Source organism: Palaemon carinicauda, chromosome 31 (assembly GCF_036898095.1).
Source record: "Palaemon carinicauda isolate YSFRI2023 chromosome 31, ASM3689809v2, whole genome shotgun sequence".
NCBI classification, from domain to species: domain Eukaryota; kingdom Metazoa; phylum Arthropoda; class Malacostraca; order Decapoda; family Palaemonidae; genus Palaemon; species Palaemon carinicauda.
Window position 1 is genome coordinate 71,560,353 of NC_090755.1, and position 25,362 is coordinate 71,585,714.

The 25,362-nt window shown below is 38.3% G+C and overlaps 1 protein-coding gene across 4 annotated transcripts in view; it reads right to left on the reverse strand.

Moving 5' to 3' along the window:
• Positions 1 to 25,362, reverse strand: part of LOC137624524 (protein lin-37 homolog) — a 139,755-nt gene that overhangs the window by 22,598 nt on the left and 91,795 nt on the right. Inside the window, exon 6 of one of the 4 annotated variants that reach the window (XM_068355392.1) lies at positions 7,524 to 7,542. The exons of 2 other annotated variants lie outside the window; for them this stretch is intronic. In XM_068355392.1, coding sequence (XP_068211493.1) covers positions 7,539 to 7,542 — 4 coding nt within the window. In that variant the 3' untranslated portion in view covers positions 7,524 to 7,538. Of the gene's footprint in view, positions 1 to 7,523; positions 7,543 to 17,602; positions 17,807 to 25,362 lie in introns of those variants that run through there. One more of the 4 variants, XM_068355389.1, reaches the window with a different exon arrangement.

A 25,362-nucleotide genomic window follows, 5' to 3' on the forward strand; every position in this document is an offset into this window, starting at 1 on the left:
CAACGTTGTCTTTCTTCCTCTTCTGTTTCTATAACAGAGCCATCTCTCTTTTTGATGGGTGTATGCTGCTTCTTCTTTGCCCCAGTCGAGATTTCATTAATAATTCTATCAAATGGAATAACTATATTTTTATATCATAGCATAGCTCTACAGGCATTAGCCTTAAAGGTTTTTCTTTTATTTTCAGTTATTTCAATGAATGGCTCATGGTTTTGATCAGAATATACTATATGAAAGACCATGGAATGTTACTCTCCTTAATTTTGAGAATTAAACACAGAACAGGGCTGCAAATAACAAACAATATCTAATGAGCCACCATCACAGTATCTTTGCACTCCCTTGGGCATTTGGGCAACTATGTCATTATTTGCCAATGCAGTGTGTCGCACTTAAAACACTATGCTGGAGTTCATCACAATGAAGGTTGTAACTTTCAGAATAAACATTCTCTATAAGAGTATGGAATGTTTTTCCACCAATAAAATTTAATAAAAATTAGGAGGTGCCCTCGGAAACCATTATCATGTAATGATTTTAGTACTGAATTGGAGCCAAACGTAATCAAACTACAACGAAGACAACGTAAAAATTCTGCAAACGAAGACAAAATGGAGCTTAGTGAACAAGCCAATTATGAAGATCAACATCTAACCCAAGACGAAAAGCAAGACTTACATTTATCTAGACTTAGGCCTAATTTCCCCTCTGGTAAGAATGAGACTGCGATCAGAAAAAGGTAAGATGTATAATTTAGATTGTCTGGTTGATGAATTAAAAAAGCAAGAGTGTCTTATGCAAATTAATTAAGGAAGCAGATTTGGCACTTTCTAAAAATGATTGTAATTTAGCCCTCCTACTGGAGGTTGCAAATAGGCTTCAAATAGAGTTAAAGAATATTAACATGACTTTCTCCAAATTAAGAAATTCAGAAAGGGCAGAGGTTGACACTGTACAGAGTTTAGAGTATAATTACCAGAATATATCATATGGTCAGACCAGGTTATCAATGTTAAAAGAAAAGATTAAATATGAACAATCTGAAAGAAGGTCAAATGTCTCTCAAACATCAAAACCTTCATCTAGGTCACATTATACAAGTGTAAGTAAATCACCGTCTGTTTCTAATAAGAGAATAAAAATAAGAACAAAACTGGGTAGGTTAGTCACAGAAAGAAAATACCATGCCATAATGGAAAAGGCTCAAGCAGATTTAAAGAAATTAGAAATTGATAAAGAAATTGAAGCCACTAATGCTGAGATAGGTGCTATCAATAAAATTTTAGAAGAAGAGAATGCAATAGATCCACAGTCATGCTTAAGTTTTCCATTGGGTGAAAGTAACCAACCCGCAGAAGGTCTCTTGCACAGATATCTTGAGGACAGCAGAGTTGCAAATTATTCATTGTCAGGTTCCAGTGTACAAAAATCTTTTTCCTTGGCAGAAGGTTTGGATAATACAGATAAAGATTTAGATAAAAGGAAGGCACAAATAAAGGTAATATCTCATTTTAATCCAACTACTCCAGGTGTTTTAATTTAAAACCAATTCCATGCCAATAGGGAAATCAAAGCTACTGTAGACCATACTGTACTTATACTTACTAGCCCATAGGAAGCTCACATCCAAATAAACTTATGCTAAGCAAAGAAACAAATCTGGACTCAGATTTCAGTATACCAAATGAGACTAGGATAGAGCATACAGTTACACATGAAGCGCTCCATGAGCCAATAGGCGAACCTAGGCTAATAGATCCTTAAAATGCCTTCGCTTTCAATATGCAACCTAATGTTAATAGAGCAACGCTACACACTTCTGAACCCATGGCATATTTCAATGAACACACTAACATTCTTAGTAATGGTAATGTACAGTCCAGACAATGGGATTATAAAAAGGTTTACTGACCTTCAAAATCAGAACATGGAGAAACTAGCAGACTTGTTTGCTGCGAAGCAACATAAAGATAATTTACTCGCCAAAGAACCAGAGGTATTTTTTAGAGACTTGCTGAAGTACCCTCAGTGGAAAGCATTATTTATTACATTAATAGAAAATAAAACAGATGGTGCTGCTGAAAGATTGTACGACTTAGGTAAATATATGGAGGGTCACGCTAAAGTTGCAATAGATAATCTTATAACTTTTGGCACCCAAGAGGCTTACGACAAGGCTTGGAAGATATTTCATGATAGGTTTGGAAATAAATTTATTGTTGCAGATGCCATTAGAAGCAAGGTTGGCCTAAGATTACAATTAATGATGGTCGAAGTTTGAGAAAATTTTGATTTCTTATAACACTGTAAAATAGCCAGGCCTTCTTCATCATGAAGCTCAATACTACACAGTATTCTAGAAGTTTTATTCCAGCTGTGACCAAGTTGTGGAATGATCTTCCTAATCGGGTAGTTGAATCACTAGAACTTCAAAAGTTCAAAGTTGAAGCAAATGTTTTTATGTTGAACAGGCTGACATGTCTTTTTATAGTTTATGACAGATAGAGCCCATGTGAATATTATATGTTGAATAATAACTGTTTAATCAATATCGAGTTTCTCACCCTACAAATAATCAAAATTTCAGATGAAGAATCTTTGTATGACATATCTGTTTTGACGTTACTGTTTGTAAATGATTTACTGTTAATTTGTTCTCATTTATCTATTTATTTCCTTATTTCCTTTCCTCACTGGGCTATTTTTCCCTGTTGGAGCCCTTGGGTTTATAGCATCTTGCTTTTCCAACTAGGGTTGTAGCTTGGCAATTACAAGAATCACAGCTGATGAAGAGGAATATCTATCTTTTGAAGAGTTTACAAGGTTCATAAGATATGAGGCTAATAGGGCATGTAATCTAACATCATCTTGTGCACTTAATTTAATAAGAAAGATACAGTATTTAGACCTAAAGAAAGGCAGCCGCAAGGTAAGATTATGAAGCACTCATCCCTTGTTACTAAATTTAATGAAGTTGATAATGTTACAAATGCTGAATCTAGTGAAAATAAATCTAAGAGAGAAAAACAAGCCGAGAGTAAAATGAACGTAAGTTTCACATGCTATTACTGAAGACAAAACCATGATATGGAAAGGTGTCGAGTTCTTAAAACTTAATCTTGCTCGAAGAAATCAATATTTGACAGTAAAAAAATTGTGTAGGTATTGTTTCAAGGTTGGTTATTATTCAAGGTATTGTAGACGACCAAAGAAATGTATTGAGTGCAAGCGATGGCACCTGACAGTTTTCCATGATGAAAGCTTGATAAAAAAGACAAAGTTCTGGTGATAATTACCATGAACAGGCTGTTAATAATAGAAATAATGTTATCAGATATTTTTCAGCTGATGTTCATTCAATGATTGTACCAGTTTGGTTAAGTCATAGGGATTCAAATAAGTTCATGGCATATGCTGTGCTGGATGATCAGTCAGATGCTTGCTTTATCAAGGAAAGTGTATATAAGACATATGAATGTCACTGGCCAAAGTTCTATCATCAAGATAGTGACTATGCTGGGTGAAGACTATAGAAAGTACTAAACTATGTGGTCTATCAGTTAAGGGCATAGGTAAAAAAAGAGTGCCGTAATTTTACCATGTGCCTGCTATAGAAAAACTATACCTGCAAGAAAGCACAAATTCCAAAAAAATTTTCAGCTTTAAGATGGCCTCATCTCCAAAAAAAGGGCTGACAAAATAATGGATTACAAACCTGACATTGAGATAGGCCTATTGATAAGTATAAACTATAGAGACTGTCGAACCCTTAGAAATCATTCCTGGTTCTGAAAATGAGCCCTATGGTCAGAGAACAGCACTTGGGTGGGGAATTAATGGTAATGTAAATACTACAGAGAATAATTCAGATAGAGATGTTGTTGTTGATTGAACTGTAGTTGAAGAAATAGAAATAAATTCCAAGAGAACAAATAATAGTTTTACAGTACCTATTAAGGTAAAAGAAGAGTATGAACCTCATCTTGTCAAAGAGATGTTTGAATCTGATTTCGTAAGTAATGGCAGTGATGATGAGGTAGCTTGGTTAGTAGAAGAAAGAAAGTTTATTGAAATTGTTAGCAATGGTATTAAGATTAATGATAAAACAGTTTAAAATTCCATTACCACACAAAGGTGGTGATATTTATTTCCAAAATAATCAGTTAGTAATCCAGAAAAGACTAATCAACCTGAAGCAAAGGCTTCACAAGAATGTCAGAATGAAAAATTATTACATAACTTTCATGAAGAATATGATAGATAAGGGTTATGCTGAAAGGGTTCCTTTGGCTGAAACATCCCTTTCTAATGGAAAGGTTTGGTTTATTCCACACCATGGAGTTCATCATCCTAGAAAGCCTGACAAAATCAGAGTATATTTGATTATTCTTTTATGTATAAAAATGTAAATTTAAATGATTGTTTGCTTCAGGGACCAGACTTGTCAAGTAGTCTAGCTGGTATTTTGTGTAGATTTAGAAATCATCATGTTGTATTTACTTGTGATGTAGAAGCAATGTATCACCAAGTTTTAGTAAATGAGGAACCATAAATCTTTTACGATTTCTGGGGTTTGCAAATAATGATTTCAAAGGCGACATTTTTCAATATAGGATGACTCTTCATCTATTTAGTACTAAAAGCTCTCCATCTGTTACAAACTAAGCTTTGAAAGCTGCTGCTGATAAATTTAAGGATAAGAATAATGAAAATGCAGCAAGTTCATTAAAGAAGACTTTTATGTTGATGATGGTTTAAAGTCTGTAGCTACAGTGGAGGAAGCGATACTCATAGCCAAAGACACTCAAATGATATGTAAAAGGGGTGGTTTCCATTTGCACAAATTTGCTGCCAACATTATTGAAGTTTTAAAGGCTATGTGTCCTAATGAAGTTGCTCAATCAGTTAAAAATCTGGATTTGGCAAAACATACACAAGTTACCAGTAGAACGAACTTTAGGAATTGAGTGGTGCACTGAAATGGATGCTTTTAATTTCAATGTCAAAACCATTCAAAGGCCTAGTAGTAGAAGAAATGTTTTATGTATAGTTAGCTCAATTTTTTATCCCATTGGCATGATATCATCATTCATTCTTACTGGTAAGAAAGTTTTGCAAACCCAAAGTAAGCAAGACCTTGGCTGGGATGATCCTATTTCTGAAACTGTTATTACCGATAGGGAAAATTGGTTATCTCAGTTACCCAAATTGAAAGATAATAAAGTTGAGATATGTTATAAACCAGTCAATATGACCGTCATAGACTATAAATTGCATCATTTTTCTGATGCTAGTGAGAAGGGTTATGATCAATACTCATACCTCAAAATGACAGATGCTAATGCACAAGTACATACTAGATTAGTTATGGCTGAATCAAGAGTTGCCTCCCTTGAAATCTTTCACTGTACCTAGGTTAGAATTCACTGGTGCATTAGTATCTGTAAATGCGAGTTGTTTCTTAAAAAAGGAGTTGAAGGGCAATATTAGTAAAGAGGTACATTATTTTGGGTAGATAGTACAATTGTGCTTTCATACATAGCTAATCAATCTAAACAATTCAAAGTTTTTGTTGCTAACAGAGTTAAGCAACTTAAAAATCACACCTTATCTGAACAGTGGAAATATGTTTCCTCAAGGGATAATCCTGCGAATTTATGTTCAAGAGGCATGTGAGTGCATGATCTGACTAGTAACTATATGTGGTGGTATGAACCTGAATTCTTAAAACATGATATGACTGATGACACTATGTGTCATTTGAAGTTGCAGAAAATGTTCAGAATTAAAGTGTGTCACTGGCAACTAACACTAATAACAATTATGCTACCATACTTACTAGACTTAATTACTTCTCAAATAGGACACATGTCAAAAGGTCATTAGCTCTATGTAATAGGTTTATTGATAAATTGAAAAAGAAATCATTGTGTAATAAGTATGTTTCTGTGTCTGTACAAGAACTAATCAAGGCAGAAATTACAATTATTAAATTAGTCCAAAGAGAAGCTTTTCAATATACATACACATACCAAGGCACTTCCCCCAATTTTGGGGGGTACCTGACATCAAACAAATGAAACAAAAAAAGGGGACCTCTCCTCTCTACGTTCCTCCCAGCCTGACAAGGGACTCAACCGAGTTCAGCTGGTACTGCTAGGGTGCCACAGCCCACCCTCCCCCGTTATCCATCACAGATGAAGCTTCATAACGCTGAATCCCCTACCGCTGCTACCTCCGCGGTCATCCAAGGCACCGGAGGAAGCAGCAAGGCCTACCGGAACTGCTTCACAATCGCTCGCCATTCCTTCCTATTTCTAGCACGCTCTATTGCCTCTCTCACATCTATCCTCCTATCACCCAGAGCTTTCTTCACTCCATCCATCCACCCAAACCTTGGCCTTCCTCTTGTACTTCTCCCATCAACTCTTGCATTTATCACCTTCTTTAGCAGACAGCCATTTTCCATTCTCTCAACATGGCCAAACCACCTCAACGCATTCATATCCACTCTAGCTGCTAAATCGTTTCTTACGCCCATTCTCACCCTCACTACTTCGTTCCTAACCCTACCTACTCGAGATACACTAGCCATACTCCTTAGACACTTAATCTCAAACACATTCAATTTCTGTCTCTCCATCACTTTCATTCCCCACAACTCCGATCCATACATCACAGTTGGTACAATCACTTTCTCATACATAACTCTCTTTACATTCATGCCCAACCCCCTATTTCTTACTACTCCCTTAACTGCCCCCAACACTTTGCATCCTTCATTTACTCTCTGACGTACATCTGCTTCCACTCTACCATTTGCTGCAACAACAGACCCCAAGTACCTAAACTGATCCATCTCCTCAAGTAACTCTCCATTCAACATGACATTCAACCTCGCACCACCACCCCTTCTCGCACATCTCATGACCTTGATCTTAAACACATTAACTCTCAACTTCCTTCTCTCACACACCCTTCCAAATTCTGTCACTAATCGGTGAAGCTTCTCTTCTGCGTCTGCAACCAGTACTACGTTATCATCCGCAAACAACAATATGAACATTGGTTATTAAGTGTAGGCAATAAAAAAAATTGATAAATGTTAAGGGAAATGTAGTAATTTGTACTAGCTTGATCCATTCATTAATAGTGATGGCTTAATAAGGGTTGGTGGTGGATTACACAAGTAATTTTGATGTCAAGGTAAAATATCCTGTGATTTTGCCAAAGAATAGTCATATTACAGATTTGATAATCATCCACTATCCTAATAAAGTACACCATCAAGGTAGAAATTCAACTTTAAATGAAATAAGATCTTGTGGATACTGGATAATAAGTGTATCATCCTTAATAGCAAAACATATCAAAATAACTTACTTGCAAAAATAATTGACATGATACTCTGACACAGAAGATGGCTGATTCTCCAAATGATAGGTTAGAAATGTCTCCTCTATTCAGTGCAGTTGATTATTTTGGTCTATTTACAATTAAGGAAGGTAGAAAGGAGCTCAAAAGGTATGGAGTATTCTTTACCTGTATGTCAAAAGTAGGGCAATACACAATGAAACTGCCAATTCTCTTAGTACAGATTCTTTCTTATATGCCAATAGATTTGTTTGCAGAAGAGGTCACTGTACACAACTGTGTTCAGATCAGGGTAGTAACTTTATTGGTGCAAGAAAAGAGTTTGCAAAGTGCCTCCGAGATATGAATGTTGAAAATATTCAAAATGAATTATTGAGGGACCAATGTGATTTTTTAACATTTAAAATGAACCCACCCTATGCAAGCCATATGGGTGGTGTTTGGGAGAGAAATAAGAACAGTTACAAATATTTTGAATGTAATGTTGTCTAACAATAGTAAAATTTAGATGATGAATCTTTAAGAACATTCATGACTGAAGCAGAAAATATTGTAAATGGACGACCATTGTCCACATAACTTGAATGACCCTTTATATGTAGAACCTTTGACACCTGATCATTTTCCGTAATTTTGTAAAAGAACACAAGTTTTCAAAGAAACAATGGCGACATGTACAATATCTTCTTAATCATCTGTGGAAAAGATGACAAAGAGAATATTTACAATCTCAACAAATATGCCAAAGACGGTTAAAATCTCAAAGAAATGTAGAAATTGATGATATTGTTTTAATCATATACTATAATCTACCTCGCAATAAGTGGATGTTATGCTGAGTAGTTGAAACAAGACCAGATGAAACTGGGTATGTTAGAAAAATTAAAGTGTTAGCATCAGATGCCTGTCTTGATGAGAATGGTAAATGCCACAAGCCATAATTCTAGAAAGGCCCATTCACTCAGTTAAGGGATTTTGACGTAGGAAAAATCTATTTCTGGGCGAGGGACCTGTGCCGCCCAGTGAATAAGCTCCTATTAGCACTTATTCTTAGGTAATTTACTGCTAAATATACCAGAGAAAAAATGTAAAGGAGTGCTAGGTTAACTAGCTCGCTCACCTATTGGTGTCGGTATAGAATTGGGCGTATAATCCAGAGGTCCCGCACTATTTAGATTCATCCACGACAAAGACCCCAATAGAGGAGAGCCGTTCAACCTCACTCGGCACCACCAACTCTGCATCCGCTCAGAACCCAACTCCTTAGCACCCAAAGTTTGGGGACTCCAAGGGAGAGGAGCTGGGAGGGTTCACTGGGCGGCACAGGTCCCTCGCCCAGAAATAGATTTTTCCTACGTCAAAATCCCTTTTCTGGGCTTGAACCTGTGCCGGCCAGTGAATATATACAAGAGAAATGTCACCAAACTTGCAAAATAAAGGAAAAAACATAAACATAAGGGAAATACAAGTTGCTTTAATCAGAGATGAATGCCAAAAACAGCTATAAGGGTATCTTAAAAAGAACATAAATCCACTTGGTAGAACAATTGACAAAAAAGGTAAGGTATAATAATGCCGTGAGTGATGATATATACAGATACTCAGGAGTCAAAAATTTACAAATATAGTAATAGTAATCAGGTGCGAAACCAACGAATACAAATAGGGTATAAATGAGGCAGGTAAGGGGGAGAGATAAAATGACAAGGAATTAACATGTGAGTTACCTGGGGGTAACTACGCTCCCTGCAGCTACTGTAGGAAATTTAAGGGCTTCCAAATGTTTAAGGTAGTGTTTCTTGAACACTGACGGTGATTTCCACCCTGTATACCTGGAAAGGTCCGTAAAATTCATGTGGTGAAAAAAGTTCACCGAAGTAGCAACCGCTCTGATATCATGTGCAAGAGGAAAAGAGTCAGGGCTAGCTTGTTTAATAAAATATAAAATTTGTTGCCTGATCCCTTTAATGGTAATGGTACCGCCTTGTTCTCTAACGAATAGAGGCCCCGAGGAGTTAGAGGAGGTCCGGGATAAATAAGACCTAAGAGTAGTAACAGGGCACAGAGACGGATCTTGCGTGAGGGGAACAATTTTCCAGGAGGACCATCTGTTCTGAGGGTCTTCGTTCTTAGCTAAAATGAATTTGTTAGGTGAAAGAAGGACCTCTCCCGAAGGAAGGAACTCAATATGACCCGGGTCTCTTGACAAAGCTGCCAGTTCAGAAATTCTTGCCCCGGAAGCCAAACTCACCAGGAAAAGTGTTTTCCTGAGAAGGGGAATGTAATCACAAGAACTGTTAATGGTATCAGAAGCCAATTTGAGTACATCATTAAGGAACCAGGTAACCGGGGTAGGACGAGTAACCGGTTTCAGTCTGGCACAGGCTTTCGGAATTGAAGCTAACAAAGAGTCGGTTAAGTCTATGTTAAAACCCACTAGGAAGATCTTTTTCAAGGCAGATTTAATAGTGGTGATAGTATTGGCTGCCAGACCTGATTCTAATAAAGTTCTAAAGAAAGTGACTGTAAGGTTCAAGTTCATACAGTGTACGTCTGAGTCTATCAAAAATTTAGCCAACTTTTTAACCGCAGAATCCTATTGGCGGATGGTGGAATCCCGTTTATCTGATTCTAGGAACAGGGTGTTTTGAGGATCGATATTGGCACCATGCATGGCCGCAAACTTCATGAAGTCCATAAAGTTAGGGCGCTCTGAATGTTTGAGAAAGCGTACACAACGCGTGTTTGTACTATCTGAGACAGAACCGGATTGGGTATCGGGTGAGGATGTAGTCTCAACTCTCGCAGGAGAGGGTACCAATTGCTCTTGGGCCAGTTGGGTGCGACCAAGGCTACTCGTCCCTTGAAGGATCTCAGTTTGTCTAGGACTTTCAGTAAAAGATTCACCGGGGGAAAGAGATAAATCCTTTCCCAGATGTCCCAATTCTGTGACATGGCGTCTGTGGCGTAAGCCTGAGGGTCTAGATTGGGAGCCACATATACTCTCAATTTGTGGTTGGACTCCGTGGCGAAGAGGTCCACTTGGAGACCCGGAACCCGAGAGAGAATCCACCGGAATGACTTTAGATCGAGTGACCATTCCGATTCTAGAGGGGAGGTCCGGGACAAGGCGTCTGCAACTACGTTCCGGACTCCCGCCAGGTGGACAGCTGAAAGATGCCAACGGTTCGAGGCTGCTAGGGAGAATATGGCTACTAGAACATGGTTCAGAGGCCCTGATTTTGATCCGCCTCTGTTGAGGCAGCGGACCACCACTTCGCTGTCGAGAACCAGACGAAGGTGTTGTCTCTTGGATGGAGCGAGACGTTTCAGGGTTAGAAGAACTGCCATGGCCTCCAGCACATTGATGTGGAATTGGCGGAATAAGGGAGACCAAAGACCTTGAACTTTCCTGAGCTGAGAATAGCCTCCCCAACCTGATAGGGATGCGTCCGTGTGAATGATTAACTTCGGAGGCGGAAATCGAAGGGGAACTGACTTTGACAGATTGTTGGCCCTTGTCCAAGGTAGAAGTCTTTCCCGGAGAATGGGAGGAAGGCGGACTTTCCTGTCCCGGAGCTTCCGGTTCGCCCTCGAACGCCAGACACGATTGATATCTTTCAATTTTGCTTTCAGAAGTAGATCCGTCACTGAAGCAAATTGAAGGGACCCTAGGATCCTCTCTTGGAGTCGTCTGGAACTTACTTTGTCTTTGAGAAAGCGTTTGGTGTTCATTGCAATCTCTAACCTCTTGGGTTTGGGAAGACACAGAGTGTGAGATATAAGATCCCATTGCAGGCCGAGCCATTGGAACTTTGATTTCGGAAGAAGACGGGACTTCTTGAAGTTGATCTGGAAGCCTAGAGATTGAAGGTATTGGATGACTCTGTGAGTGGCTTTTAGGCAATTTTGGGAGGTGTCTGACCAAATGAGCCAGTCGTCCAGATAGGCTACTACTTGAATCCCTTGATTTCTGAGTTCCTGAACAGCAACTTCTGCCAACTTTGTGAAGATCCTTGGGGCGATGTTGAGCCCGAAAGGCATCACCTTGAAGGAGTAATTTTTGTTTCCTAGGCGGAAGCCTAGATACGGACGGAAGTGTCTCGCTATCGGGACGTGATAATAGGCGTCTGTAAGATCGATAGAGGTGGTGACGGCCCCACGGGGAAGTAAGGTCCGCACCTGCGAGACGGTAAGCATTCGAAACTTGTCGCATTGAATGGACAAGTTGAGAAGGGATAGGTCTAGAATCACTCTTCTCTTGTCCGAATCCTTCTTCGGGACACTGAACAGCCGACCCTGAAACTTCAGGTGTTTCGTTTCTTGTATGGCGTTCTTTTGTAACAGGTCCTGGACAAATTCGACTAGGTCCGGAGTGGAATGCTGATGAAATCTGTTCGGTGGAGGAGGTCCTTGAATCCAACTCCACCCCAGTCCCTTGGAGATGATACTGAAAGCCCAGGGACTGAACCTCCATTTGTTGCGGAAGGCATAAAGCCTCCCCCCTACCCGCTGCACCTCAGTATTGGCTTGAGGAGTTGCCTCCACGTCCGCCTCGGAAGTTCTTTCCCTTGCGAAAGAATCTACCTCTACCTCTGTTCTGGTATGAACCACGGTGGTAGCCTCTACCTCTGTTATAACCCTGGGAAGAGCCTTGAGCCTCATAAGCTTGGTTAAAGGCTGGAGAGGTGGTGGAGGCACCGGGAAGCTGGCTCTTAGGGAGCAGAACGGTGACATAGTCGTCCGAGGAAGGAGCCTGAGAGGTGGAAGGCTGTGCAGGAACAGCAGGAGATGGAGGAAGAGGCTGCCGGAAAACGGACGAGCTACTCTGCTGTTGCCGGAACTGAGTGGAGGTATACGGGCGGAGCTTCTTCCTACCCCGGGCTTGGTAACTTGCGGGATCATATTTCCGCTTAGGAGTCAAACCCCAACGGGCTTTAAGGCTCTGATTAACTCTAGTAGCCTCTGCCAAGACTTCCTCCACAAGATCCTCAGGGAAAAGATTTGGACCCCAACAAGAGGACCGGATAAGTTTATTCGGCTCGTACCTAATAGTCGCCTCAGCCAGGACGTGTTTGCGGCACCTACGTTTAGCAAGAGCAAAGTCATATAAGTCAAAATATAATGACTGTAAAGTAGCCTTATTGAGAGACTTAAAGATACTCTCAGTATCATAAGTTAAGGCTATCGATTCCGTAGACGTGGCCAAGTTCAAAGTTCGACCAACACGTAGGCGGGAATCATACTCCTGTTTAATAAGGGATTCCGGGAGACGGGGAAACCGTTCACTAAACATTACTGACGCACAGTCTGCTGTTAGTTTGCCAGAAGTAAAGGTGGTATGGACATTGTCCCAACACTCATTACCTGAAGGAAGAAGGAGGGAGATCGGATCTACCTCTCGGATGGGAGGCAAGGGCTTCTCCTCCAGAGCATATTGAAAAGCAAGCTCTGCAATCTTATTGACGCATGGAGTCACGGTGTTCTTGTCCATTAAGAACATTGTGAAAGAACTTTTATGAGGCGTCAACATGGTATTGGTACAGCCTATATCATTCAGAAACCTAGCCCAAACAGATTGGGCTTGTTCCTTTGGAAAAATAACGGTCTCTTTGGGGACCTTATCCAGCCGAACCAGAGCTTCCTCAGTAAGCCTGGCATAACCATGAAATGGAAATGCGAGACCAGGAGGAAAGAATTCAAAATCCTCTAGTGGACGAGTACCAAGACCTTCCAACGTTAACATCCCGTCTGAGAATGGGGAATGAAGAGCCATGCGCCAAGGGTTATTCTTGGTAAACGGCGGAAGCTTAGAGGCATCCGGGATGAGAGAGCTTTGAACTCGCTCCGGAGCACCATGCTCTAATGCCCCAAGTCTCTGACCAATGTTAGAGAACATCGTGTCCATCTTGGCCTGCATTTCCGACACAATCTTAGACTGCATCTCCGACACAATGCGAAGCATGGCTGATTCGGAAAGGCCCGGGTTAGGAGCAGAAGTGGCGGATTGTACTCCCGGGTCGTGAGACTTAGAGGAGGAGCCGGAAGCCTTAGATGACGGGTTTGTATTCGATTTGGAACTATGGGAAGCCTTGTGGGGCTTACGAGCTTTTGGCAAAGTTCTAGATATAGACTTATCTTTGGGGGGAACCGGGTGTGATCGGTGAGACGAATCGCGGTCCCCAGAAAAACCATGGAAAGAAGAGAGATCAGATGAAGAAGAAAGAGCGGGGCTGAGGATAGGAATCTCAGCGCCGGTAACACCTGCCTCACTTACCACCCTACCTGCATCCGGATCATCCAACAACATAGGTTCCACATCCAAGTTCAAGGAGGCAACATTGTCTTCCAGATCTCCGGGGGCATCCAACGGATCTTGTTCCGGGTCGATGAATCCCGCAATAGTGGCATCAATGTCGGCAATGATGGGTGCCGCAACATGCCTAGCCACAGCGGCTGAAGACTTGGCGTTAGGGTAGATCATCGCACAGTAGTTTTCAGATAGGACGTAAGGCTGTTTCGATTTCACGTTTCGGGCAAATCCCCCAACCCACACTTTCAGTGTGGCCCGAGCCGCAGTCTTCTGCTCCGGGGATGCCTGAAATAATAGTGGGAATTACAGAAAGGAAGATTCCCGGCGGTCCTTCAAGACCATAGAAATCTTACTAAATAGTGTATGTATACCAAATAAAGGTAAAATAATTAGAAAGACAACATAGCCAACGGGACTCACCGAATCAGATCCGAGGGTGGTGATGAGGTCAAAACAGACCATACAATTATCAGGGTGCCAGACTACGATGTCTTCCAGCTGAACTCCGCAGAGGACGTGAGACCTACACACAGTATGGCCACAAGGCTGGTGAAGAACAGCCGCACAGGCCGTCGTCTGACAATGCACCATCTATAAAAAGAATAGTATATGAGAAACTGTAATTCTCTTAAGTAGGGGCGGGTCCGGAAGACCCGGGACTAAACATAAGTCTAACTTAAGACTAGAGCTTAACTGTAATACTCTTAAGTAGGGGCGGGTCCGGAGGACCCGGGCCTAAACATAAGTCTAACTTAAGACTAGAGTATAGCTATCCATTCCGGTCGAGCCGGGATCATAAAGAAGGATGCAACAAAGAATTAAGACACATGGTGTCTGATTTCCCGGCGCGAGGTTAAGCCCCGGACCGGGAAATAAAAGTACATCCATAAACCAATACATATAGGAACTCCGGAATAGTGATCTGTCATATATAATCATAGGAACTGTTATAAATTATGAGTGGGGCGGAACCGTAGATAAGAACCACCAACAGAACCCGGAGGGTTTCGTATAACATAATAAAAGTGTGATAGGTGAATATAAAATAGGGTGCACCGGGATCCTACTCTGTTGACCGGTGGCCAACCCGTCTAGACAGAGACGAAACCGCCGGGACACCCGGAGGACAAAGTCCATAAACACTGAACTACCCCCTCTAAAAGGAGGGAAGGCAACGGTCCCCTAGGGGAGGGGGGAGAGAAGCCTAGCCACCAACCTAGCGAGAGGGGGAGCTTGGGGGAGGATCACGTGATACGGAGTAGCAGGGCTACCAACTGACGATCCCCAAACACTACCAAAACAGATCATACGGAGTAATAAGCACAAATATTCATTATAAAAGTAATAGCGTTGAAAAATATATAAATATACACATAAAAATTTTGGGCGAGGCATGCAAAATAATGAATAAATCCCGAAGGACAACATCCTGATGGCTTAAATAATAAAATTCTGCCGCCCAGTAACGAAGGTCGGCAAGCCATCTACGATACGTAATATGATATCGGCCCTAAATATGAACCACAAGGGTTCTAAACGCTAAATAATGAATATCCACAATAAAACATATAAAAATTTAAACTAATAATAAAAATAATACACTTAGTAACACCGCGAGTGAAACTAAAAGCTCTCAAAACAGGAGTACCAACCGTAAGCGGAATCGAGCAAGACCGAGATGATCGAAGAGAATAAACTCCTCTAATTTAAATATTAAACGATCTAGATTGCTCAAAACACAGCAAAACATAGCTTGGTACTTAACTTAGACGGTGTCTCCTGGGAAACCGATGTAGAAGCCATAATCCAGCGAAAAATAAGGCAAAACACGAGTGCACAAACAAGCGGGTTACCACACAGGCGTGCTAAAAAGGAGTTGGGTTCTGAGCGGATGCAGAGTTGGTGGTGCCGAGTGAGGTTGAACGGCTCTCCTCTATTGGGGTCTTTGTCGTGGATGAATCTAAATAGTGCGGGACCTCTGGATTATACGCCCAATTCTATACCGACACCAATAGGTGAGCGAGCTAGTTAACCTAGCACTCCTTTACATTTTTTCTCTGGTATATTTAGCAGTAAATTACCTAAGAATAAGTGCTAATAGGAGCTTATTCACTGGCCGGCACAGGTTCAAGCCCAGAAATAATGTTATTAGAAAGTACAATAGGGAAGACCCCATCAAGGAGAACATAATAGGTCGTTAAATATATGTTGTATATTTATATTTTTATATGGAATACTGTATATCCACCTATATACTTTAATTTTATATTTTGTAGGGAATCTCATATTCATTTCCCAATAGTATAGTTACTGATTAAATTGTTATCATAATATAGGGGACCCATTGTTACTGTCATAGACATATACAGTTAGTTATTAGATATAGTAGTTAAAATACAGTCTACCATGTTGGATGAGGCTCTATCAAAACAACTGCCTTCTCAGTCGGTCATAAAGGAATAGCTTCCAGTAATGCTTTATATTACTCTTTGTTTTTAAGTGAATACAAGATCCCAAATGGGTGGTACATACATATATATACCAAGGCAATTCCCCCAATTTTGGGGGGTAGCCGACATCAACAAATGAAACAAATGAGTGGTATGCTACATTAAGTGACGTGAAATACGTATTTTGTACTCTTTTGCAATATCAAATGGAATAACTATTTTTATATCATAGCATAGGTCTACATTACCCTTAAAGTTTTTCCTTTTATTTTCATTATCTCAATGAATGCTCATGATTTTGATCAGAATACACTATAAAAAAGACCATGGAATGTTACTCTCCTTAATTTTGAGAATTAAACAGAGAACGGGGTTGAAAATAACAAACAATATCTAATGAGCCACCATCACTATTTTTGCACTCCCTTGGGCATTTGAGCAACTATGTCATTAATTGCTGATGCAAAGAGAAACCCACTTAAAACAATATGCTGGAGTACACCACAATGTAGGTTGTAACTTTTAGAATAAACATTCCCTATACGAGTTTGGAATGTTTTTCCACCAATTAAATTTCTAATAAAAATTGGGAGGTGTCATGTAACAAATTTAGTATTGAATGCCTGCAAGTAATATCATATGCCTTCTGAATATCAAAGAATATGGCTACCGTGATTTGCTTTCATTCAAAACCTCTATATATATATAATATTCTAAGCGAGATAGTGTGTCCAAGGCAGATAGCCCTGATTGAGAGCCAAATTGTGATGCTGATAAAATGTTATGATGTAAACACCAATTTAGTCTATAATTTACTTACTTTTCTAGAAATTTGCAAATATCACTGGCTAGTGAAAATGGTCAATAATCATACGGATTATTGGGATCTTTTCCTGGCTTAGCTACTGATATTACTATTACATGTTTCCTTGCCTTTAGAAATAGATGTTTGATCCACAATTATAAAATTGCAATAAATAGTCCTTTGGCAATGGGGCTAGATATTTTTATCACATCAAAATTTATATTATCTTTACTAGGAGCAGATGGACTAAATTTGATAGTGCAAATTCCAGCTCCTCTTTGGTAAATCTTTTATTATAATATACATCTTCCATTGTATCAAAATTCTGTGTAATTGCTTCTTCTCTTCTGTTTATAGATCGAAAGAGGTGATCTAAATTATTACTGCTTATGCTTTTAATATTTTGCTCAATAATATTTAAGATGGCCTGTGTATTATGAATTGGTGACCCGTTACGCATTAATTCATGTCTTGCAGCCCTGCTATAGGAATCATTAATTTTCATACATTTTTCTTACACCATTTGCATTGGGGTAATTTCTGATAGACTAGAAATACTGTTGCTATGATATTACCCTGCCTTTTATGGCTTCTTTTCTAAATTTAGCAGACACCTTATCAAAATAGGGTTTTTATACACTAATTTCTATTGCTATGTCAAATAGTTTATTGATTGTATTTCCAATCATAAGGGGACCAGTACTCAAAATTCTGAAATGATTTATTCAATGTTTCTAATTTTCTACCAATTGTGTGCTTTTCCTTTATTAGTTTGGTCAACATATCCAACCACCAAGGGATCATGTTTCAATGGTCGAGCTCCAGTCATAGGCATAGATTTGTCAGCTAGTTGTCAGATGAAGTCTGTAAAGAATTCATTTGTTTCATCATCATCTTGTGAATAATTGAATGGGGATGCTCAAGTTTAATGCTGAGTGGGAGGACTTGTACACCCGAACATGGTTACTGACATGAGAAAATGATCGCTGCTACTAATATTGTCAAGCACACTCCATTCAAACCTATCTACAATATTGTTAAAACAAAGAGTTAAGTCTATTGAGGAATACGTACCATGAGTTTTTGAGTAATAAGTGCTGGTATCTTCCTCGTTTAATTCGTTTAATATACATAGGCTGTGATCATTTTTTATGTGTTCAACCTTGGAACCATCTGTATCAACACTAACACAATTAGTATCCCAAACAGGGTTGCGGGCATTGAAGTCTCCGATTAATAGGAAATCTTGCATATCTGGGAGTTCTTTGGTTAGTTTTTGCAAATCATAGTTACATTAAAAACATTAAACAATGTATATATTTTTTTCATCAAAAATATTAAGACCTATTATTCACATGGACTTTTAACTATGGATAATTAAAATTCTGAAACATTAAATATCTCAGCATCGTAAGTATAGTTTATTATGGATGTAGATAGCAGTGACTAATGCATCAGTAGAAGGGACTGAGAGAAAAGCTAAATTGTAATTTCCTATTGAAGGAACAGTATTATTAGTATGCTGTAAGCATATTTCAAAAGTGTTATAATTTTTTTAAAGTCTTTGAATATTCCCCAGATGTAAACGGATTATAAGACCATTAACATTCCATTGAATTATGTAAGGACTGAACATTAAGGCAATGGAGATGAATTTCCATTGGGTAGAGAATTATATCTTGTTATTTTGTTGCAGTTGGGTTTCTATTTAAATGTAGTGGCATTACTTTCCAGATTAGATTTTTGTTCTTATGATGTAATATCCTAGTGTACACTTGTATGATGATTTGCTTCCAGGTTATACTTTTGATTTTGTTTAAACTTTTCTATAAATTTCTCTAGATGAAGAATACCTGCTACATTCTTCTTTATCAGATGGTCAATACAGTACACATAAAAGCAGTACGGGGCATTTCTAATCTTCCAAACTGATTTTTACTTTTGTTCTTGATGAAGTTGTCAATCATGTTTCTAATTTTTGAAATGAAGCAATTAATGCACCTGCAGGTTATTTTGTGGGCTACTTTATTCCCTACTGTGGTCTTATGTAATGCCATTGCTTTACCAGTGATTCCAATAACTAGTGATGGATTTACTTTTCTCAATGGTAGGTACTTGGTTGAGTTTCCATGAACTGCCTGGCTACCATTAGGATTCTTATGGACCTCGACTTTTACTAAATGTTTGGTAGCCTAGTTAGTCACTGAGTCGGGTTCAGATTTAGAAGCTGGGTGTTGGGGGCATTCTTTCGTTTTGCACATCAGTTTGACTTGCTACATTAGCCACCAAATCTACTTTTATAGTAAATTTAGAAGAAACCTCTTCAGGTTCACTTAAACATTCTTCATTTTTTTTCTTTTCTTTTTTTCTTTTGAGGAATTTCGTTTTCAAGTACCCATTTTTTCCTTTCAGATTTAGACTTTATTGGTACAGGATCAACCATCTCTATCTCACAAGAACCCTCTGTTTCCTTGGAGGTAGCAGAAGTTGCTAGTATGACAAACCTGTTCTGTACAAGAATCTGAGTGTGTATTTTTAACACTTTCATTTACACTACTGAGATATGTGAGTCCGGTTGAACTTTTAGAGTATTGGTAGATGAGCTAGGGTGCAATAGTTTTGAAAGATTTGCAGCAATGGAGATAGATTGATCTTTATACTGTAAATTAGGACATGTGTAGGGAGGGACAGTATTGGAAATAGAAGACGTATCACGTGGATTAGACATAATGCTTGAGTAAGTTTATCCTTGGATATTATTATTACCAATAATTTTTGTTTTGGCTGCACCAAAGGTTGTGTTCATTATTTGCTGTTTCAATGATAGCTTGTTCCATTCTATATTTAAGACACTATCGTGAATTTGGTAACTGGGTTCCTTCACAATGATAATAAAATTTATCTTCTAAACAATCTCTAGAGAAGTCCCGAAACTTAGAACCCTTGAAACATCATTTACCATGACTGCATTTAATATTAATGTGCTCAAATTCATAATATTTATAGCATTGGACCACCCGAGGATGTCATTTTTTAATAGAAATGTTTAAATGCTGGATCTTTATACAGTCTGGCAGATAAGGTGAGGTAAACACTATCAACACTGCTTGATTAATTCCTTTCAGCTTTTTAGTTAAAAATATTGGGAAGACACCTCTTTAATTAGTTCACTTCAGAGAACTCATACACATATTTGCAATAAATGATTACTTTAGCCTAATTAAAGGTTGAGTGTAGTGATACTTATAGTAGCAAACAATGTCCATACCTTTTAAAATTGCCTTGTGAAATGGTGCCAACTTTATTTTCCAGACACTCATAAAACTTAAGGGGGCCGGCCGGCTAATGCCGTTTTTTAAGGACAGGACTTTGACATTCATACCACTTAATAAGGTGACTTAGGGCATCTCCAAACTGCATAGGATTTTTGCTCCTGACCTTCGGGATTGCAATGCCAAAGCGATTTATCTGGAAAATTAGTGGTTTCAAATTCTATCTACTCCCTCAATACTTAATATTAAGACCTGGGATTACTACCCTATATAGACGTGATATAGACCTCAAATAAAATAGTTTTTTTTCTAAAAGTAATTTTTTTGCTTGATATGAATTTTTTCACTATGGTAAAAAAATAAACCCTATATTTCAGGGAAAATACTAAAATATATATATATATATATATATATATATATATATATATATATATATATATATATAATATATATATACTGTATATATATTAAACAAAAATTGGAGAAAGAGAACTATTTTATTGTTTTATGTCTTTCCAAGTTATATACCAAATATCAATGTCATATCTTTAAAACTAAGAAAGAAGATAGAATTTGAAGGCCAATAAGTATAGTTTTGAGACACGGGTGTTCACAAGTTTTTCTTTGTATTTTTACAAAGACAATATTAATAAATCATGATTATTATGCATTTTATGCTCCTTTTTGGATATTAATAAACCATAATGAAGTTATTTATCATAATTTGATCATAAATGGAGATCCCTTTGCATATCTTGCTTCTTTAGGGGAGACGGTCGCTTCCTCATCTCTCTCCACTAACTACGCTAATTTCGCCGATATTAGCTACTTCTGAACTCTTATTAGAAAAAATTTTCTTCTTCTTTATGTTAACGAGATCTTGAAATTGTCTTTTCCTCTTTGAAATGATGAAATTCTTGCCAAAAATAAGAAAAACAGACTTAAATTGAGTGAATGTCAGAGGTCAAACTCAAATGGGTACTCTATGAGGTTTGTAGTAAGACTGAAGAGCGAAAAGGTGTAATTTACCGTGTAATACATTGTCTTGTGACTCGTGGAATCTATATAGATGCCATTTCTCACAATTTGTTTTACATTAAAATGTAATAATTATCAAAATTTACGATAACAAGAAATTCTGCATTTTCTTGATTTATTGAGTTACTTTTACTAATTAACCTGTAACTATAAAAGTATGAAGAATTTTGTCAAAATATTTTGTATACACATTCTCCATTGCCATACGAAGATCAAAGAATTTTTTCAGGATTTTGTGCTTCTCTTCCTATACCCCCATATACTGGCATTCTAGATGGGCCCCTTAAAGTTGTTATTGCCGTCCTTGCAGGAAACAACATGCCAGATTGGTTTAACTATGATTCTTGGCATAATATGTTTTCCATTTCCTTGGAGGTCGGTGTCCTTAGGCACGAAGTCATATTTTGAATTTGTAATATTTTTGCTGCTATACAGCTTCACATAGCTAGATAGGACAAGGATTTCTTTATTTTTAACTTTTAAGAAGGCTACTTTAGCCTTGGGTCTTCAAAAGTTGTATAAATTTCAAAAGTCGGGTTATTTTTAGTGAGTTTAATTTTAATTCTTTCAATTTCTTAGATAGAATTTAAAAGTTTATAAATTGTTTCATAATTCATATTGCGGGACACATCCACACAATAGAGAACCTTCATATTTTAATTCTTGCCCTCAACAATTTTTTACTCTTGGGGTCCTGGAGAAGAAGGAACAAAAGGTTCCAGTGTGATAACACAAGACAGTTATTTGTAATCCTTTTAAGAGCAGTCAGAAATTTCCTTATTTAAAATAGCAGAGGTATTCAGCAGTGTCTGGGGTTCACTATTCGGTTCAGGGGTACAAGAAACATTAATTTCACTCATTACTTTTTTTTGGGGGGGGAGGGAATAATGATAAAGATGAGCAAAATAAATGGGAAAGAAATAAGTTTGGGGGAAAGAAAATAATTAGACGGACATCCTAAAAAAGAACCTATTACCCTTTCATGAAATTAATTCCTCCACCAATGACACCTGCAAGAGTTGCCTCCCAAATGTTCACTCCCTACCCTACCACAAAGGGATGGTACCACTATGATTAGAGTGGGTCAAGTGTATGCCTAACCCACTTGATGAAACCGGTCAACCCATGGAATCCAAAGGCCAAATTTTAGTACCAGAATATTTCTGCATGCCAGTACAGAAATACTGACACTTGAATGGTCCAAAAATTATCGGAAAGTTGGCAAGACTACCACAGCTCCCACAATTGGTTTTGAAAAAAAAAAAAAAAAAAAAATCCAATCCTAGCTGTGGTGTCCCCTCAAAAAAATCTTGACAGTGGAAAGGGCATGAGTGTTTTGACAGGAAGGTTGGAGACAGTTGATAAATATGAAGGTGGATGAAGCAATAAGTACTGTAATAGAAATACGTCAAGAGAAATTTAAGAGTCAAACTGAGGAAAAAAAAAAATTCCCCAGTTCGAGAGCCCTCTTACCTGTCACGTGGAAATGACATGCCATGCTGAAGCCCAATGACTTCATCAAAGCATTCTCTTGTTAAGAGGGAAAAGAGGGCTAAAGAAAAGTATTGACCATGCATATGATTATTTTCTGAGAGACATTTGGAAGGCCTAGGGTAGATTTTTACATGTTCCAGCAAAGACCTAGTCATTTGACCTAGTCTCAAATTTGAACAGTTATAATAAATCCTTAATTCTAAAGAACTTGCCGGAGAGGAAGAGAGGGTTATCAGCTGACAAAAAATGACTAGTTATGTCATAAGCCTAGCCTACCTAGTGAAAACAGAAACTCTCCTATCCTCTTTCCAATGTAGAGGAGAGAGACAGCCTGGAAAGAAAGATCCCTATGATGCCCTCCTTAGATTAGCATGAGTCAAATGTTCAAGTGCCCTCGTCACTACTTTTTTCAAAGGAAAATTTCATGATTTATTTTATTATAAAACTTATCTGATATACAGTACTGGATAAAGACCAATATGCCATGATAGAAAATTTGATTGTCATACAGTGCTATGTGGTATAAACAGACTAAAATGTCTAGTAAGGCTCAATATGGGAAAAAAGTAAAAAGGTACCGTACATTGTGGCTTGCTCATGTCTGGACAGACTAACTTTGGATAAAAAAAAAACACAGCTGGCTTACAAAACAGCAATTGTATATGGAAGTTTCTATTCTATAACAAGACTTGAAGTTACTGGTTTAAGGAGTTTTAGACTTGAAACTACCAGTCAAAAGAAGGCCACTAGAGGGCATACTACATAACAATACAGTACTGTAGTATAAAACAAGCAAACATGATAAAATATGCAAGATGAATGAATTTATAAACAATGATTTTTTTAAAATTAGATATAAGAAAAATTATTGCTGCTTTCAAAAATACACATGGTGTATAATTGCATAATTTCAAAAGTATCCAAATCATAAATTTTTCATCATATTCTCATAGTTCATTATTAATACTGTAAACTTCTAAGGAGCTGATTTACACAAGTTACTCTCTATCAAACAAATAAAGTTGTACAAATTACTTTTTTCATCATACCATAAAGCATTCAAGTTATATGAACAATTTTTAATAAAAAATAAATTTCTTAAGAACAGAAAAGCACTTGTGTAGCTTACAGTGGCCAATTTGACGATTTTAAAGTTTATTCAATTATTGTATTATGAAGTTAATCAAAGATTAATTTTCACTTTATCAGTGCATCACCAGTGTTTTAATATGTATGGCAAAGAAATAAAAAGCATTTGTCATAGTGTTTGAATAGGTTAATTGATAAATATCAGTAATTCCATGTACTTTTAGCCAATAAATCCATTATCATTATTATTATTATCATTATTACCACGGTGACATCACACATCCCTGTCTCAGCCCCACTCTCACCGGAAACCAATCACTCACTTCATTAACTATCCTAACACATGCTTTACTACCTTTGTAGAAACTTTTCACTGCTTGCAACAACCTTCCACCAACTCCATATGAAGTGTCTAAGGAGTACGGCTGGTGTATCTCGAGTAGATAGGGTTAGGAACGAAGTGGTGAGAGTGAGAACGGGTGTAAGAAATGAGTTAGCAGCTAGAGTGGATATGAATGTGTTGAGGTGGTTTGGCCAAGTTGAGAGAATGGAAAATGGCTGTCTGCTAAAGAAGGTGATGAATGCAAGAGTTGATGGGAGAAGTACAAGAGGAAGGCCAAGGTTTGGGTGGATGGATGGAGTGAAGGAAGCTCTGGGTGATAGGAGGATAGGTGTGAGAGAGGCAAGAGAGCGTGCTAGAAATAGGAATGAATGGCGAGCGATTGTGACGCAGTTCCGGTAGGCCCTGCTGCTGCCTCCGATGCCTTAGATGACCGCGGAGGTAGCAGCAGTAGGGGATTCAGCATTATGAAGCTTCATCTGTGGTGGATAATGTGGGAGGGTGGGCTGTGGCACCCTAGCAGTACCAGCTAAACTCGGTTGAGTCCCTTGTTAGGCTGGAAGAACGTAGAGAGTAGAGGTCCCCTTTTTGTTTTTGTTTCATTTGTTGATGTCAGCTAACCCCCAAAATTGGGGGAAGTGCCTTGGTATATGTATGTATGTATGTATTATTATCATTATTATTATTATCCTTATTATTATTATTATCATTATTATTATTACTTGCTAAGCTACAACCCTAGTTGGAAAAGCATGATGCTATAAGCCCAGGGGCCCCAACGAGGAAAATAGCCCAGTGAGGAAAAGAAACAAGTAACAAAATTAAAATAAATATTTCCTATATAAACTATAAAAACTTGACAAAACAAGAGGAAGAGAAATAAGATAGAATAGTGTGCCCGAGTGTACCCTCAAGCAAGAGAACTCTAACCCAAGACAGTGGAAGACCATGGTACAGAGGCTACGACACTACCCAAGACTAGAGAACAATGGCTTGATTTTGGACTGTCCTCCTAGAAGAGCTGCTGACCATAGCTAAAGTCTCTTCTAACCTTACCAAGTAGCCACTGAACAATTACAGTGCAGTAGTTAACCCTTTGAGTGAGAAAGAATTGTTTGGTGATTTCAGTGTTGTCAGGTAAATGAGGACAGAGGAGTATATGTAAAGAATAGGCCAGACTATTTGGT